The sequence below is a fragment of the Sciurus carolinensis genome, chromosome 2, assembly GCF_902686445.1.
Source record: "Sciurus carolinensis chromosome 2, mSciCar1.2, whole genome shotgun sequence".
In the NCBI taxonomy this organism is placed as follows: domain Eukaryota; kingdom Metazoa; phylum Chordata; class Mammalia; order Rodentia; family Sciuridae; genus Sciurus; species Sciurus carolinensis.
Window position 1 is genome coordinate 87631446 of NC_062214.1, and position 20285 is coordinate 87651730.

The 20285-nt window shown below is 34.4% G+C and overlaps 1 protein-coding gene across 5 annotated transcripts in view; it reads right to left on the reverse strand.

The window, feature by feature from the left end:
* The window catches only part of Map2k5 (mitogen-activated protein kinase kinase 5), a 232700-nt gene that overhangs the window by 127505 nt on the left and 84910 nt on the right, over positions 1-20285 (reverse strand). For all 5 annotated transcript variants that reach the window (XR_007106679.1, XM_047537347.1, XM_047537354.1 and 2 more), the window contains 4 exons: positions 17385-17453; positions 17208-17289; positions 7766-7827; positions 2234-2282 (listed from right to left, as the gene is read on the reverse strand). Coding sequence is in view for 4 of the 5 variants with exons in the window: in XM_047537347.1 (XP_047393303.1) it covers positions 2234-2282; positions 7766-7827; positions 17208-17289; positions 17385-17453 (262 nt within the window). In the remaining variant the exon portion in view is untranslated. The remainder of the gene's footprint in view (positions 1-2233; positions 2283-7765; positions 7828-17207; positions 17290-17384; positions 17454-20285) is intronic.

Consider the following 20285-nt stretch of genomic DNA (forward strand, 5'->3'; position numbering starts at 1 on the left):
TTGGTCTTCCCTGACAGACAGGAGTAGATGCACACACACTCCCTGGTCCCTACTGAGAACTCAATCCTTGAGGGAATTTGTTGGTGCCCCACCCTGCCCTCACTCACATCTTCCCACAACAGCGGTACTTTACAGTGGGCTACTCAGTGGAATGAGACGGACATTATTACCTTATATGCATGAATGATTACACTACAATGTGACTCTGCACCAAGTACAGCCAGAGGAAGGAGAAGTTGTGCTCCATTTGTGTACAATGTGTCAAAGTGCATTTTACCGTCATGTATAACTAATTAGAACAAAATGAAACAAAAGATTTCAATTAAAATGAAAAACTCAACCACTTCTCCCAAACACAGAGTAAAACTAAAACCAAATAACATAGATACAGGAATATAAGGGGTATATCAACTTGTCAACATAATCTCTAATTTTAAAGAAAAGCCAAGTTGATTTCAGAATGTCTAAAACATAGTTCCCTACACTTTAGAGTTCTCATTGCTACTAAGTCTTCTCAGGAAGTCAGGGCTAGGAGAATTCACTGCAAGGCAGAACAACCCTGCACACCTGGAGGACAGAATGGTCTGAAGACTCAAGTTCATCACAGCACTCCCATTTCCATGGCACAGTCCCTCTAATGAAGGTGCTGCAGCTGAGCTCTAAGTCTTCCTCTAGTTTCTTACTCAAATGGACAGCTGGTGTTCATAAAATTCAATAGAACAACAAGAACTGATCACTGAGTGAATTCCTATTAAAATGGCTTAACCACTTTATGGGCTGGTGGGTGTAGGGAGGTAGAAGCACAGGGAACAGAGGAGCAATATAAGTCATATAATGTTAAATAATGATCCCTTAATCTTGGTGGCGAAAAACATTCCATTTTTCTTTCACTCACCAGATGTGTTTATGTTCTTATTTATACCCAGGGAAAGTAATACTAACACAGCTCAGTTTACCTGCCCCACATCTATATTCTGCACCAACTATAATCTAGAAATACAGTTCCTTTAACAAAAAAAAAAATTGGTTTATGATTCCTATTTTGGGTACTGGGAACTGAACTCAATGGTACTTAACCACTGAGTTACATCCCTGCATCCCTATACCCCTTCCCTTAGGATTTTGCTAAGATACCAAGGCTGACCTCAAACTCAAAATCCTGTTTCAACCTCCCAAGCTCCTGGGAATACAGGCACACATGGCTTATGATTCCATTGAATCAACATAAAAACCTTTAAGAAATGAATAGTTTATTTGTTAAAATCTAGGTATCTTTTTTTTTTTTTTTTGCTGTGCTGGGGATTAAACCCAGGGCCTTGTGTGTGCGAGGCAAGCACTCTACCAACTGAGCTATCTCCCCAGTCCTAGGTATCTTCTTTAAGAGAAAGAATTTAATAAGCAAATTGGAATCACTAAGAATTAAAACCACCGACAAAAGAAAATAATGCTTAGTGACAGATATGATAATATACTTGATGACATCAGTTGTTTCCTCCCTCACTTAGTTTATACCTTTAAAAAAATACTTTCCTTTAATCACATGTAATTGTATGCTGTTTTATTCCCTGAATGTACATAAAGCTAGGATGAGCAGATGTGTAAAAGTAAACAGTACTATTGTGGCATCAGGCCCTGAAGTTGCTATTTTATTGTCTCTTTCTCACTTAATAATTTGCTGCAAATAAATTTAGACATTTTGGGAATAGTAAAAAAACAAGATGAGGTTCCTTTTGCAACTTTTAGAAGTTTTCTGATTATTTTCTTATGGGTTCAGTTACTGGATCAGGGGATTATTTCTGATGCTCTCACCAATTCATTAAAGTTTCACTCTCCAGGTATGTGAGTAATCTCTTAAGGAACAGTATATGATGAGGTATGAAATATTAACAAAAGGCAGGATGCAATTGTATAGAAAATGAAGGTTTTGTACTATCTAGAGTTAAGTGAGACAATCGAACACTGTCATTTTCATATACTATGAAATATCTTTTTACATGTTTGGTAAATGTGATTCATAAAAATATAACACCAATATTATAATATAAATGAGAGAAGGAAACAAGAAAATAAAAGAAAGAAAACAAAAATACACAACATAAGCAAACATCTTTTTGATTTTCAAGTATATCAGCTGGCATAAATGTCAGATCATTTACCCACTTTAAAAATCAAGGTATCTAGAGAGCCTCACCCCTACCCCAAATTAAGTCAGAGCTTATAATCCAGCACATACCTCTGTGTAAAATCTTTAAACTCCACAAATAGGTAAGGCCTTTAACAACCTAAATTTTATGGAAAGAAAAAACAGTACAATTATGGTTTTTATATGAAACTTTCGACAGTTAAACATATCAACCATAATTTTCCCTTTAAAACTCTACGTCAACCGATAAGCGTTTATTGAACATCTTCTGTTTCTTTGCCAGGTTCTGTAGGGGGACCAAATGTAAAAGCTACATGTTTCTGCCTAGTGAGCTTATAATGTTCTGAAGACAAGGCATGCCAAGTGAAACAAAGAAGGCTATGTGTACCCCAAATGATCTGGAAGGCTATATACTAAACTCTTAATGGTGCTGTAGGCAGGGGAGGTGAGGGACAGGAAAAAAGAACAAAGACTTTTAAAATTTTTCTATACTTCTGTGTGATTTTGTTTGCAGTCAAGACATTTACAAACATGAAGAGTTTTGTTTCATTTTGGTGAGTGTGTGTGTGTGTGTGTGTGTGTGTGTGTGTGTGTGTTGCTGGGTATTAAGCCCAGGGCCTTACATGTGCTAAGCACATGCCCTGCCACTGAGCTACATCTTCAGCCTGAAACATTTTTAAAAAGTTAACTAACAAAACAAGGCAGTGCATAGAATAGGAATCACTTTTCCCACCAGTAGTCAGGAAGCCTTCACCTAGGGGCTGTGAAGAAAAGAGAAGAAAAGCTTTAGGCCAAGGGAAAAAGATGTTTTCACCAAATGTGTTAAAATGTTAATTGGGGAACCTTGGTGAATCATCTGCAGGGATTCTTTGTATTATTCTTTTTTTTTTTTTTTGTAAATTTTAAATAATTTCAATATAAAAAGTTTTTTTTTAAAACTTAAAAAAATATCAACTAGGAAGGAATAAATACACCAAGACAATTCTCCTGGTACAAAGCATATATGTGGAGGAGTCACACAGACAATATTGAAAGAACAGGTCACAGAAATAAAATGAGAAAATACAAACATGGGAATTCAATTTGAAGTTTTGTCTGTAATAGGCTAGAATTAAGAATAATGAGTCAAATGAGATATTGAATAAAGATATTTTGAAGACCCTAAGTACAAAGGTTACAAGTGTCAGCTTCTATGTGAAAAATCTAATCAGAGGTTGCCATTAAAAACCTTAAAGCCCAGCTTACATGAGCTGAAGGCCTGGGTTCAACCCCAGAACTGCAAAAATGAAACTTGCAAAATCTTTATACAAAAATTGTTGTAAAGGAAGATGTACCTTTTATTTACAACTATTGACCTGTAGGCACATGAATATGAACTTACAATTTCAAGGTTAACAATTGATAATTAGATACCAAAAACATGAAACTCAATACTTTCCATATGTATTTAAAAGTACTCATCCTTATAGAAAATACTAGGTAGTCAGAGTTATATGAACAAGAAAACCTACCACAATGAAAAGTAACAAATGGTTTAATATATTAAAAATGACAAAAATAGGGTTGGGGGCTACAAATGCAAAGATTTTAATTGATCAACAAAGACTAAGAGCCAGGCCTGGTGGTGCACGCCTGTAATCCCAGTGGCTCGGAAGGCTGAGGTAGGAGAATTGCGAGTTCAAAGCCAGGCTCAGCAAAAGAGAGGTGCTGAGCAACTCAGTGAGAGACACTGTCTCTAAATAAAATACAAAACACAGCTGGGGATGTGGCTTAGTGGTCTAGTACCCCTGAGTTCAATCCCCAGTAGCCCCCACCCTCATGCAAAAAAAAAGAAAAGAAAAAAAGGAAGACTAAGAGCAACAGTAAAAAACAGAAACGCAAAGAGAGAAAACCAGTTTCCAAATACTGAAGAGCTAGAAGACAAAAATCTATACCAATTAATACAGAGCAGAGGTTAACATATTTTAATTGTTCTCACAGAGTAGAATGTACTCCTGAAAGATTTGCTAACATGGTATGATCAATTCTAAGATAAAAGAATACATTTTTATAATAAATGATTTCTTCTAAAGTTTGGAATAATAGACATTACAATAAAATGTGTTCTGAACAGTTAAATATAAAAAAGGAAATACCAAAATATTAATAATGCAGTGTACATTGTATACATGTATTGAAACGTCAAAAGCACTCCATAAACACACAATTGCTATGTCAATAAAAAATTTTTAAAAATTTAAGTAAAAATACTAATGACAATTTTATAACAGATGAAAACAGGGCAAAATATTTATTTAAATATTTATAAGATTGAGTTCTGAGGAAGCTATGTGTTCTCAACTTAGAAACTGTTTATTATAAAACCTGCCCATTACAGATAGCAAACCACTAAAATTGGTTCAACAAAACGAAATCATCTGAAAACACAAAGAGGAGGTAATCCAATATATTCAGATTGTCAAGTAGAAAAAAGGTAAAATAAATACTAAACTGATTTTATGATATTTGCTAAAATTACAAATTTTTTAGAGATTCAAAAAGAAACTATTCCTCCAACTATCAAAGTAGCCTACATTTTCCTTTAAAGCATGTATCAGTGTACAATGGGCTAGAAGTCTGTCTACTGAAAATCTAGAGAGTATTATTGGCATTCAGTAGGCTAGGTTTCACAATGACTTGACAAAGCCTTGACACTAAAAGTATTTATATCTGCTGTCAATCACTCACTCCTTGGCATGTCAAGTACACATCCTTTCAGGGACAACTTCAATCAACATTAGTACTCAAAATACAGTACACAGTGTCAGTGCTTCAAAAAAGAGGAAAAATAAAATGTGTTAGGTGGCAGGAAAGTCAGGAAGGCATTCCTCTTTATAGGAGACCAGATTCAAATGAATAGTGGATAAAAATCATGGAGCAAGTTGGAAGGCTGATATCAGACAGCTTATATGGATTTCTTCAAGGAAAAATGCCCTCTGCCATACATCCTACAAGAGAAAATTTGAACAACATATCACAGAAGCTGACAGGGTCTATCCTGTAATGAACTTTGGATCTATGGGCCTGCCTTGCATGCCAGATTATTAGAACTGGAAAATAAAGTTCACTTGAGGAAGAAGGGATGCCTTAAATGTGGTTCTAAGACATGAAAAGAATTTGATGCTGGGTGCAGTGGTGCACACCTGCAGTCCCAGCTACATGGAAGGCTGAGGCAGGAGGATCACTTGAGTCCAGGAGTTCAAGACCAGCCTGGGTAACATAATGAGACCTGGTCTCAAAATTAATCTGAAGCAATTATATGGATTACTTTATTACTATCTCATTTGTAATTATCTTCCCCTGCCCCTTTTTTTCTTTTGGGTGTTACTAGAAATCAAACCTAGGTCTCACACATGCCAGACTAGCACTCATCACTGAGCTCCTGCCAGCCATTTTTTTTTTTTTAACCTAGTTCTTCCCTTCACTTCTCCCTCTTATTTCCTCCCCCTCAGAATCGTAGGAAAGTTGCGTGAAAGAGCAAGGGGCCTGGAGTCAGACGGCCCAGTGTTCAAATTGGCACTAATGAGACAACAACTCTAGGTAAATTATTTAACTTTCCTAAACCTCATTTTACATAATACAACATATATTCAACAATCTGAAGTTTATAGGGATGTTGTAAAGACTAAATGACATAATATTTGTACATTGACTTATAACAATGATTGGCAAAAGAAGTATCCAACATATTCCTGTTTCCCATCTTGATCCTGCTCCTTTAAACTTGGCATTATTTTCTTGTATTTTCTTGGCCTACTGAGGGGACTCAAGGGAAAGAGGTTGATTATAGGAATGAGAACCACAAACACAGGAAAACCAACCAGGCTTGTGAGAACATGTATTTTATAAATCATGACCTCTGACCTATTAATCTGCTAGTCTTATTTTGATTGGCACAGTCCTCCTAGTGTCAGACATTAGCCCTGTGCCAATCTGGCATGTGTAAGCTGCAACAAAGAATTTTCCAAGTTTGGGACCTACTCAGATTATACACACACACACACAAAATATGCTTAGAAGGCATTATACAAGTTTAAGGACCCAGCAGAGTTTTTAAAAAGTGACAGAAGAGCAAAATTATCAAAAGCATTTCTTCTACTCCAGCCATAAGCAGTTTTCATTACTATAATCTGATGAACCATAAAAGTTGGAGAAACTGGTTAGGAAAAAAACCAAACCCCCAACCAAAATTTAAACATGTAAGGGCGTATTATCAATGACTTGGATGAGAACTTATTTTAACAACTGTCACTGAAATAATTTGTCATATTCTCAGCTACCCAGTAGGCAAGCCCTGTATTTAAAGCTCGACTGTTTTTCTGCTGACACTATCCACTTCATAGCCTTCCCACCCCAAGAGAAGTGGAAAGACGTGTGGCCTTGCCTGGATGTGCTACACAAGAGGCAGGCGAGATTTACGATGTCCTGGAAGAACGTGCTTCTCTACTGAAGAAGGCAGGTTCTATTTTTGCCAAGTTCAATAGATAACTGAGTACACAGAACTTGTAAACTTTTTTTTTCAGTTGGTATTCTTGCCTTTTTTCACCCTTTATTATATTAGAGTCAAGAACTGCCAAAAGCCACAAAGCATTCCATTCCCCCCTGAGATTGGAAAAGGAAATGAAACATTTTTATTTTCATCTAAAATAGTGATTTAAGTACTCAGATTTCATACTAATCCACCTACACATGTAGATTAGAAGCTACTTAGCAGCAATAGCTTCAGAAAAGAAAGTTCTCATCACCCTGAGCAGTTCACACCAATAATTAGAGAGAAAAAAGGAAAGCTGTGAATTACAATGAACTAAGACTAAATAAGTGTTCATGTTGGATTAAAGAATTTGAGTTGTCAGTTTGATGTATAATGAATGTGAAAATAAGCCATTTAATTAAATGGTACATGATATAATCACTTTGTTCTGCATTAAACCACTTAAGTTATCAGAGTGCCTTTAGTTTAGCAATTGTTTACTATTATACCACCCCATGACTTCTTTTAGACACTGTTTAGCCTACATTATTCCAAGTCTGAAATCTGGAACTTACACAGAAATGTTAGTTTAGTTGATATATTTCATCAGTTTATTAGTGAATATTGAAAACGGAAAAGCTTCTTTTAATGACAAAGGGAATAAGCTCCTAGTTGCAGTTGATAAAGAATGAAAAAAACAAGAATATAAAAAAATTGCAAAAATCTTTAAGAGCAAGTAGTATTTTTTGTATGTTTTTAATAATTCAGACTTTTAAAGTATTTCCTAATTTTATGTCTGTAACTATAAAATGTCCAAAACACCAGTTTTCTTTTGAAGAGGCTGAAAATTTTAGTGGTCACTGAGCACCATGGTCCTTGCAAACCCATGATATAGAACACTGCTGTGAGAGCACTGCTGTGAGAGTCACGTGCTGTGCTGGGGGCTGGTCTATGAAGGGGAGGAAATTCAAAAATGACCAAAGCTTAAGACAGTAAGAAGAACCTGACAGTCAACTGGGAGGGAGGGGGAAAAGATACTGAGGACATAAAAACAGGCTTAACTAGAAGGATTAAATCACCCAAATTTCCCAACACTGAAGCCATATACTTACTGCTACTGCAATTCTTCCAAGGACATGTTCTGGAATTTTCCTATATACATCCAAAGATCCCCCTGCAAGAGACAAACATCTGTGTTACTACAAATGAAACTACTAGAACAGGGCACTGGGCTCCTTCTCTATATAATCATTGTGAAAATGTGTTTTTCTTTTTCATATGTCATGCATTAAAGTATAACTAGTTATTATGAAGTATAACTAGACATTTTTATTTTATTCTCAAGTGTGTGGTCACCTACATGAAAAAATTGAAGGACACTAGTCAAGGGCAGACTAAGAATCTGTACTTTATAGAAATGTAAATACACACACACACACACACACACACACACACAAAATTAAAGACCAACATGACAATTACACTTGTCATTCATTTGTGTGCCAGTTTTCTCAAATGTAAACCAGGGTCCCATCTTAGAAGTTTCACATTAACCAAACAAAAGCTGGAGGATATGAGGTTTAAAACATACACAGCAACTAAAAAAGCAAAAATAGCAACATTAACATTTATCTGAATAAATGTTACTCTTCAAGTTAGATACCAAGACAAGCAATCAATCTATTCTTAAGATACTCTCTTGGTTTTCTAGAAATTATCTTTGATGCCATTCTGAAAACTACTTTATGAGGTAAAAAGAAAAACCAGTATCTTTATGTAATAACTTATTTTTTACTAACATCCTTCATCTTTATCAAATGCAGCTTTAAATTATTTTTGGCAGTTTCCAAAAATAAAACACTGAATTGTGAATATAATTAAGACAGGAGCCATGGTTTTTGTTTGCTTTTTCATCTTCATCAGTCTAGACATTACACAACTGGCAGATACTAAGTGTTTAAAAATATCTGTCAGATGAATGAACATATGAGTGAAAATTACCATGAATCTCACCAGATAGGTACAGTTGCTCTGAAGCAATTCCATATAAGGGACCCAAACCATCACTGAAATAACTGGAATTTCACAGGTGACTATTTTGAAGAGATCAATATCCTTTTTGAAAGTATAAATTTGGGTATGCTTGTTAAATTTTTAATCTCAGATAAGTGGCAAAAGAATTTCAGGCATATAGTTTATGCAGGGAACCATTACTTCACTCAATGATATGATAACTACTTTAACAATGCATGATAACCTTTTTTAAGAGTTACACAATTAAGGTATAAAGCCTTTCAGTTCTATAAAGAAACTGTACAGAATATTTGAGATTTTCTTCTCATCAAAGGCTAAAAAACTCATATTTATCATTTTACTATTAGATGATTTATAAGAATACCTAACAAAGTACCAAGCTGAAGCATATCACTCTTCTGAAATGTAGTCAAGTATATTTTATAGATGTTTATATTTTTATGTCTCAATTTCCTAACGCTGAACAACAGAGAAAAAAATTATTTTTCTTTGTAAAAATACTGTATATGCGCACATGAAACTACTGGCTTTCTACTATCTTATTTAAAGCAGATAGAGGAAAATGATAATTCTTTTAGGTAACTTTTGCTTGAAGTTTCCAGATTCTAACAAGAAGCTGGGAAACCACAGTGCAACTAAACTTTATGCATTGGCTGGGGGGGGGGGGGGGCGCTACTGGGAAAACCACACACACAAAAAAAAGACTATCTAATGAGCAGAACACATCATTATTTACTAAAGTAGCATTTTTATTATAGATACAATGAAAGTGAAAATGTGACAGAAAACAAGTTTATGTTTTCATTGATCTTTCAGATGAATTGGCAGTTCCAAGGATGAATAAATTGCAGAAGATCAAGTTTTCCAGGTAAGTACTGGGAAGACTGGGACGTGCACCTCACTGAACCCATCCCTTGGGAAGGGAACAGCCAGGGACACAAAACTTGAAGTACAAACCCATCCACATGTACCAGTACAAAGTCCTAAGAGGAGACTTTTTTTTCATAGGATGTGAATCAGAGTTTAATTAGCTAAACGGACGATGGTCTCAACAAGCTGAACCACAAAGCTAAAGATTACCTTACCACCATTATCAGCAGAATAAGCAAAGAAGGAATCCCAATTTGAGGTACTTCCCCAGTGTTTGTAAATATCGCTTTAATCTCAGATCCTGCTTTCTTTAGCCATCCATATGGATAAATCTTTACATAGCTGGATCTGTTTCATCACTGATTCATCCTACCTTTTCCATGTGCATAAGAGATATGTCAGAGATGAAAAATAATGCAGCAGATCGACACAGAAGCAAAAGTACCTGTTAAGCTCTTTGGTTAGTTTAACAACTCTTACCAGGCTAAAAATGGAAGAGTGTTCTGATTTAATTTTTACTCAGTTTTACTATCATTTCTATTCTACAAGTCTCTCTTAAAAAGTTGTGTGTGTATATGTGTGTGTGTGTGTGTGTGTGTGTGTGTGTGCGCGCGCTGAGAAACAAACCAAGGGCCTTGTCCATGCTAGGCCAAGTGCTCTACCATTGAACTACACTACAAGCCCTAAAAAAGGTAATTCTAAGACTTATTTAGTCATCAAACATTAGTGCTAAAAGTGACATTATGGATGAGTCCCCTGACTTTATTTGACAGATGGGAGAAAACTGAGTCCCAGAGATGTAAGTGTGACAGTCACGGACATGAGTCAGTTGATGGAGAACTCAGAGAAGACCTGAGCCTTTGAAAAAAATCACAAAGGAAATTTTTATAGTTTAAAAAGCTCCCTGCGAGGTGATGTTATTATGACACATACTGACAGAGTTTAATTTTAGCTGAAATGTTGGTATTCAAGACATTTAGGAACTTATTTGTGGCTCCAAGGACTTGAACATTTTGTTCACAATTTCAAGGTCACTTGTTTGCTCACTGTGACTTGCCACTTCCCTGTGTTCCTTGGCCACATAACATTCCTGGTCAGATATTTCCCTGTGTACCACTATTCACCATGGGAACCAAGAGGAAGACTGCCAGTAGATTAGCAAAAACCCATGCCAACTGCCAAACAACTACACGCTTCTGTTGATAAATCAGGGTTACCACTGTCATATAAGTAGACCAAAGGGTCCTATTACAGGGTCTGAAACAGAAAGTAGTATCTTGTGCATAAGATAAATATAAATATGAAGTAATTGAAAAAGAGGCAAGAATAGTTATATGAGTCCCAACATTTGCCTTAAAATGACCATGATTATTATTAATGTCAACTAAATGAAATCACGAGCCACAAGCAAAAATTTCAGTAGAAACTGTCTTAGTTCCTGCTAGTTGAAAATATAAAAAGCCCTTTCTTTGCAATAGGGTATTTTATTTTGTGGGGGTGGAACAACATATTCCTGTGGTGGTAATTTAAATACATGTATATATACTGAGATTCACTATTTCGATGTTTCTGAGTGAACTCAGTTTAGACATAATAAAAGGTAGACTACATATCACTCCCCTACTTAGAACTTTCCAAAGGCTTTCTAATAAATTCAGACTAAAACCTAAACTTCCTTGACAACGTGGACAAGGTCACTACAATCTTGCTTCTGTCTACTGTTCTGGCCTCCTGTTCATCCCCAGGTCCTCTCATCATCACTCTCTAGTCATTTAATCCTTCTTGATTACATCAAACGTGCACCCATCTTGCAGCATTTATACTTGATACTCCTTTGACCTTGAAGCTCTTTCCCATGACTTTCCCTGAGCTAATGCATTGATATTAAGGTGTCTGCTACAATGCCATTTCTGAAAAAAAAAAAAAAAAAAAAGTCATCCCTGACTACCCTATCTAGTACCTGCTCTATTAGTCATTATTTCCCTGCTTTATATTTTAACTGAACTTATTCCTTCCCTGATGATGTACTGTATGTCTCTTGTCTGTCTCCCCTTCTAGAATATAAGCTCCATGAGAACAGAGATTAAGTCTTATTCATGTTCAGTTCCTAAGTTTACAACAGTTTGAAAGAAAGTGTTCAGTAAATATTTGGAAATAAATGCTATTATGAGACCAAATAAAGTAAAAAATGAGGATGTACACTAAACAATGCTAGAGTTGGGAAGAAAGTTGTTAATAAGTTTGATCACAATAGGAAGGGGAAAGAAGAAATGACAACTGGAGGGTGGTAGATAATTTTTTGTTCCTTTTTTGGGTATGTTTTGCTGTATATGGGCAAAAAAAAAACTGTGTAATATCTTCCAATTATCATGTTCAAAAGAAATCATGTGTAAAGAACTAAAGGAAAACATGAGGCTGATGTCTTCCTAAATATAGGCTATTAATGAAGAGACAGAAATCGTATGTAACCAAATAGAAATTCTGGAGTTAAAAAGTACAATAACTGGGGTTGTGGCTCAGTGGTAGAGCACTTCCCCAGCATGTGTGAGGCACTGGGTTCAATTCTCAGCACCACACATAAAGGATAAATTAAAGGTCCATCAACATATAAAAAATATTTTTAAAAAATACAATAGCCAAAATGAAAAATTCACTAGAGAGGACTAAAAGCATATTTGAGAAGGCAGAAGAAAGACTCAAGGGGCTAGGGTTGTGCCTCAGTGATACAGCACTTGCCTAGAATGTGTGAGGCACTGGGTTTGATCCTCAGCACCACATTAAAAAATAAACAAAACAGTCAAAAAAATCATCTCTGAAAACAATGTCTGAAAAACAATAAAAAAAGAATCAAGGGATATGAAGATAAGCCAGTTTAGATTATCCTGTTGAAAAAAAGAATAAAGAAAACCAAACACATTCTCAAGAGATCTGTGGGATACTATCAAGCATATCAACATATATGCATAATGGGAGATCTAATAAGAGTAGAAAAGGAAAGGGGAAGAAAGAATATATGAAGAGACAATGGACAAAATCTTCCCAAATTTGATGAAAAATATTAATCTGCACATCCCAAAATCTTCCCAAATTTGATGAAAATATTAATATGGAGCTTCTTAAACTCCATAAAGATAGATACAAAGAAATTCATACCTAAACACATCATCATGAAATTTCCCTTAGCCAATGACAAAAAGAGAATCTTGAAAGCAGCGAGAGAATCAACATATTACAAGAAATCCTCTAATTGTAGATCTAAAAGATCTACAATTGATTATTCATAAAAAACTACTGCGGTCAGAGGCAGTGGAATGGCATATTCAAATATCTATTAAAAAGATGGTCAACCAACCACTCTATACACAGTAAAACTATCCTGTAAAACTTGAAGAGGAAATTAGAATATTCCGAGATAAACAAAATTGAAAGAATTAATCACTAGTTGGCCTATCCTATATGAGTTAAAATGGACTCTTTCACACTGAAGGAACATCGGGTTGAAGTTAAAAGACAATAACCAAATTCATATGAAGAAATAAAGAACAATGATATAGGTCTAAATAAGTAAGTACAAAAGGTAAATGTAAGTTTTTTACTTCTATCATTTTTCCTCCTACCTTATTTAAAAGACAACTTCATAAAAGCAATAATTATAAACCTATGTGAGACACACAATGCAAAAGAATGTAATTTATAAAGCAATAACTGCACAAAAGAGAGGGGAAGAAACTGAACTCTATAGGATCAAACGTTTTGTATAGAGATGGCCCCTGCTTATAATTGTTCACCTTTCAATATTTTAGCTTTACAATGGTGCAAAAATAATAAACATTTAGTAAAAACTGTACCTGTAAGTTTGATCTTTTCCCAGACAAGAAATATGTAGTAAAATACAATCTTGCAAAATTGGGCAGAAGCAGAGAGCTATGGTTCCCAGTCAGCCACATGATCATGAGGGTAAACAATCAATACATTAACCATGTTGCTAGGTTATGATATTCAGTAGGTTAAGTTTATGAAATGCATTTTTATGATATTTTCAATCTATGATGGGTTTACTGGGACATAAATTTATAAGCTGAAGAACATCTGTACTATTAAAATGACATTGATAATAATCTGAACTAAATTGTTATAAAATGTTAATTATAATCCCTAGGGCAATCAGAAACACACATACCAAAATTTTTAGAATGCAGCTAAAATGGTGCTTAGAGGAAAATTTATAGCTCTAAATGCCTTCATTTGTAAGAAAGATTTAAAAGCAATATCTTAACTTTCTATCTAAAAAGAAGAGAAAACAAAAAGAACAGCAAAACCCAACAAATCAGAAAATGGAAATAGAGAATGTCAATAAAACAAAAAATTGGTTCTTTGAAAAAGAAACTGAGAATATTTTAGCAACACTGACAAAGAAGAGAGAAGACTCAAATTACTTCAACTTACTAAAATCTAAAATACAGAACACAACTACCAATTTTCCAGAAATAAAAAAAAAACTATATGAGAATATTAGAAACAATTGTACACCAACAAATTAGATAACTTAAATGAAGTGTTATTCTAATATAAAAACTAGACAATGACATAATAAGAAAACTATAGATCAATATCTCTTATAAACATGGATGCAAATATTCTCAACAATGTGTGTGGTTAACATGCAAAAGGCTCTGGGTTTAATCCCAGCATCACATACACACATATACACAATCATCAATAATATATTAGCAAACTGAATCTAGAAATACATAAGAATTCTACATCATAACCATATAGAATATTGACAGAATTCCAAGGTTGTTTCACCATGAGCAAATCAATTAACATAATATGCCATTTTAATAAAGGACCAAAAATATATAATAATTTCAAAAGACAGAGAAACTCGACAGCTTAATATCTTTTAATGATAAAAAAAAGTACTCAACAAAATAGAAATAAAAGGGAATTTTCTCAACCTGACAAAGTATAAATTACCAAAACACACAGTAAATATCATGCTTACTAGAGAATGACTGAAAGCTTTCCCTCACAAGTTGAGGAGCAAGAAAAGGATGTCTGCTCTCATTATTTCTATTCTAGCCAGGGTAATTAAGCAAGAAAAAGTAAATAAAATAAAAAGCATCTAGATCAAAAAGGGAGAAAGAAATAAAATTTCCTCTATTTTCTGATGGCATGATATTGTATACAGAAAACCCTAAGAAAGCCACACACACACACACACACACACACACACACACACAAACCTACCAAAGTTAATAAACAAGTTCAGCAAGGTTACAGGATACAAGATCTATAAGCAAAAAACAATCATATTTCTATACACTAGCACAGAACAATCCAAAAATAAAATTAAGAATTCAAGTTACAGTATTATTTTTAAAAATATTAGGAATAAATTTAACAAATAATTGCAAAACTTGCACAATGAATATTATAAACCAAAAATTGAGATCCAAATAAGTGGAAAGAAATTCTATACTCATGAAATGGAGACTTAATATTTTTAACACAGCAATACTCTGTGAATTGATCTACAAATTCAATGCAATCCCCACCAAAATCCCAGATGACTTTTTTAAAGAAATGAATGATGGTTCTAAAATTCATATGGATTTACATTTCTCAATTTTAAAACTTATAAAACAATAATAACCTAGAGTAATTAAGCATAAGTAATCAAGTACAATGTGGTACTAGAAGAAAGACAAATAGATCAATGGAATAAAATTCAAAGTACAGAAATACATTTCATGGGTCAATTAATTTTCAACAAGGCTGGCATGAAAATTAAAAGGGGGAAATAGTCTTTTCAGCAAATGTGCTGATATAAATGAATATTCACATATAAAGGAATGAATTTGAATTCCTATCTCACAATATATGTAAAAGTTAACTCAAAAAATGAACTCAAAACATATATATAAAAGCTAAAATTATAAAATAGTTGAAGGAAATAGGTATGAATTTTTGTGATGTTGGATTATACAAAGGTTTCTTACATAGGACAACTGAAGCAACAAGTGTTGGCAATGATACAGAAAAATTAGACTCTTTATACATAGATGGTGTGAATGCAAACTAGTATAAAATGGAACAAAACAGTTTGACAGTTCCTACAAAAGTTAAACCTAGCAACTCTCCTCCTAGGTATAAATTCAAAAGAACTGATTCAGCATATGTACACAAAACAACCTATATACGTAGTAGTATTATACACAATTAGGCAAAAGTGGAAATATTCTAAATGATCACCAATTAATGAAACAATAAACAAAATGCTGTATAGCCATGAAATAAAATTCAGTGAAAAGGGAATGAAATACTGGTATGTGCTTCAACATGCATGAATCCTGAAAACATTATACTAACTGAAAGAAGTCCAGACACAAAGACTCCATCCTACATCGTAGGACTCCATTATGTGAAAAATATCTGGAATAGGTAAAGCTGTCAAGGCAAAAAGATCAGAAGTTGCCAGGCACCAGAGGAAAGGAGGCTAATGAGGGACTTATGAAGGTTCTTTCTAGGAATGATAAAAAATGTTTTGAAGTTAGAGTGTGATGATGTTGCACAATCTTAGCAACAGACTAAAGACTACTAAAATAATATACTCTAAAAGTGAATTTTATGGTATTTGAATTATATGCCAATAAAGATATTTTAATATAACAATAATCAAAGACTTCATAGTAAGAATGATGGAAATTTAAAATAGTAACCTATATTGGCACTATGAATTCTCTTTTTTCTAGCCAGTCTCCACAACTGTCATACTACCTGTATGGTTGCAGGATTTTAAATTCTTGACATCTTCTAGAACTAATTTAGCATATATTATACGGTTATTAGAGTATCAAGGTATCAAGGTTGGTTCATTTTAAGTCTTACAGGGCATGAACTAACTGGTTTAGTAACGTTCTGAGAACCCCGACAAGGAGCTAAGTACATCTTTATTTAAAATATCATATTTTAATTGCGAGACATGGAAAAACTAAGCAGGTGAAATTTAAAGACTACTTCGATTTAAAGTAAGTAAACAATAATAATGATGACTTCATTTCAACATCAGGATACCCAGAAACCTGTGTTTTGTCACAATTTTCAGAGTAAGAGTGAGTTACAAAAATAGAAATGAATAAAAAAATACAGAAGGAAGGAAAGGGCTAAAGTCCAAAGAAAACCAAACACATCTGACTAAACAGCTGTGTTGAAAAACAATTTCTTATCTTGCAATTAAGAACCGATTTCTTTCTGAAAGACACAGGACATTGGGTTAATAGATTTCTTTAAAAGAAAATCTGTTTTGGCTATTGAAACATTAAAAGAACAGAACATCTGTTTTGCAAGTAAAGACAGATTGCATAGAAGAATCAAATATCAAACCACCGATTAGACTAGCATTTAATCTGTTCTATTTAAATTTTCAATAAAAGTAAATGAAGTTACATTCTTGAAATTATAGCTCAGCCATAAATATTTAACACTAGGAACCTCTAACACCAAGATGCTTTTAGAGCATGAAGAAAAGAAATATTAGTACATTTTAATAATTTTAAGTTCTACTTGACATCTATATCAAAATCAGATTCTAAAATACTCTACTCCTAAAGTCATTTTTAAAATATTGTAAAAGGGAAAACTCACCATCCATGAATTCTGTACATATTGAAATCCTGTTTTCTACAAAAAATGCCCCATAAAATCCTATGATATATGATGAATCACACTGCAACAAAATATGGCAAAAAAGGAGTTAAAAACCTGTAAGCCAACACCATAGGTATGTTTTATAAGTAAAAATGACCAGGAAAAAAAAATTACCTTATAAAGAATTTCTAATTCAGACATAATTTGCTTCTGAAGTTCCAGTGTAATATCTAGTAGTATTACCTAAATATAGAAAGGTATTAACATTAACACATTTATCTTCCTTCAAGTTAAATAAAATTATATAATCATTATGAAACATAAATTTTTAAAAAATGGTGGTTCCTTTATTCATTCCCCTCAGCCCTCCCCACCACTGTTATCCCCAGGAACACACTGTATGCACATCTGTCTACGCCTTTGTATTGGGGGAGGTGGTACAGAAGTGATTGATGGGACCAAGGAAAAAGCTAGGTCTCAAAGGTCAGCATTAATGGCGTTAAAAGTCAGTTAAGTCATAGCACTTTTAATTTATGCACCCTATTTTGGCCACATTGGTTATTTTCAGAGGAAGATAAAAATGACTCTCAAACCATTAAAAAAGAATTGTCATGTAATTCAGGCACTAGGCAACAGAGAATGCTAAGTAAAAATAATATTTAAATGGGGGTTGTTAGTTATGAAACAGGAGTTTTAAAAATATATCATTTTTTATTTTCTCCCAGGTGGTTGATACTTCTTTGCAAACAAATACTGTTTTATTCTATTAGAACTTGAAGGAACTTCATTGCACCTAATTTCCTTCGTTTAGAGAAAAGGAAACCAGGGTTTCTTTCCAGGGAGCCTTGCTGTTTGAAAGTGCTGGGGACCCTGACTCCTATTCTCCTGTGCTTCCCAAGACTACCTGATACTTCATGGTTCTCCTAACAATGTCAACCACTGAATTGGTCTTATGACACAGAAATATTTTTTAAAAATCTGTAAACTTACATAGGACAGATCCTAGTTGGTTTCAGATGTTTATTTTTAAAGGAAGAAGACAATCAATTGTTCAAAATTTACTTAGCACTTCAGTAAAATCAAATCAAGGTAAATTGTTTTTTACTTAAAAATGACAGTGATGAAATATAACAGGTAAAAAAAAAATTTAATAATTGTGGCAGCTTTTCACTCTAGACATTTGTAGGTAAAAACAGCATTTCAGATTACCATGACAGTGTAGTCACACACCATTCAAGACTGAAGTGCATTTTATATTACAAATGAAGAATGCATATAATCATACTGGGAAAAAAACATAAATTAGGAACTGTAAACTGCTGACAGAGCAAGGAAAGAAAAGGGCAAAAACACCCATTTTTAGTAGTGACATTCATTTGAGGAAGGGGAAGGTTAAAAAAAAGAGGCATCTCCAGTTTCTATCAAGAGTTTGCTTTAGGGTTATTTATAAAAGCTCTCACTAAACTAGATTGTAAGTATAATACAAAACTGCCAAGAAACATTTAAACACTCCTCTCGATCAATAGTCATTTGCCAACAATATTCACTTACATTTTTGTTCTAGTATAAAATTTAGCAACAAAATAAATTCATCTATTGTTGTTTCAATTCTATGCCATAAAATACCACTTGTCAAAGAAAGGGCATCTTTTATCCTGAAAAACTCTGCTAAAAGGAATGTAGTTATTATTGACCCTGGCCTTACGTTATAATTACCTAGGGTACTTTTTAAAATTCCCAATGCACAGACCTCATCCCAGAACAATAAGTTGGGCCGCATCTTTGTATTTATAAAAAGCTCCCAACTGATTTCTAACTCACAGTAAGGTTAAGAAACGCTTTTTTAAGGTTTCAAAAATGCCATTTATGCAGTGCTAAGAAATAAGAGTATGAGGATGTATTGCATCCCTGGGCCATCAACCTGGAGATGAGAGGATTCCACGTACCTCCCCAACACCTTGAAATTAACCCAAAACTAAGAAGACAATATCATTCCCTTGATTGGAGAACCTTAGTTGGGTTTCTGATCCCAATTAAGAACAAAGCTAAAATCTAGCAGGACATTTCAGATTCTTCCAGTGCAGCCCAACTCATGGTTCTAATTCCTTCTTCCATTACTCCCAGTACAAACCCACTCCTCATGGGAACCTGATGGGTTTTCATCATCCACACATGCCTTGTGTTTTTTCCCACTTCCAGTCTCTGCTTGTCTGTTCCCTGTAAGCTTCCTCTCCCCACTCCACAGTCACCAATTATAAAAATCTATTTGATCTCAGACCCAGCTTGAATGCCTCACCATCTCCATGAAGCCACCCCAAAACCCTCCATCAGAATTCTTCTCTAGTTCTGGCCCCATATGTTTCTCCTTCTCATATTCTGCCTTTAGCCTTCAGCCCTCATCTCCTGAAATCAGCAGTCTTGAGATTACAGAGAGGTCATAAACCCTTCAAGGGCAAGGACTGAGATGCCTGTCTCTCCCCTCATCACCCATCACAAGGGCTTTCTCACAGTAGTATCCACTGAGTGATGTGGGATTTAATTAAAGTGCTCCATACAACCATCATCCTCTAAATAAGCTGTTTTTAGACATGAAGGAAACATATTGCTTGATTTCTACAACTAAATTTGAAAGCAAAGACATAAACACTAAAACAAAAGTGCTATGCTGATCTAAAATGGAGCAAGGAACACTGACTGTATTTGTGGAGCCAATCCATTGTACTCTAATTGATCTTGATCATTCTTGGTATTTGCTATAATCCAGAAGAGTGGAGATTCCATAATGGTGGAAAAGTGAATAAAGTAATTTCTGGGAACTTGAGAGGGAAAGTAAAATCCACCTTAAAATAACTCTACTCAAATGCTCTCTATTTTCTGGGAGACCTGGCACTCTGGGTGGAAGGTTAATTCTCCTTCCCCTGGGCATTCTTGTGAGTGAGCTTTAAAGCTGCTAAAAATAAATGAGACCAATTCATTCTTTGAAGGCAATGGGGGAAAAGTATAGCAAATGCTAATTTTCTTTTTGAAGTCCAAGCAAAAGTATGAACTGCCAAGTCTTCGCTGCTTTTATTCTTT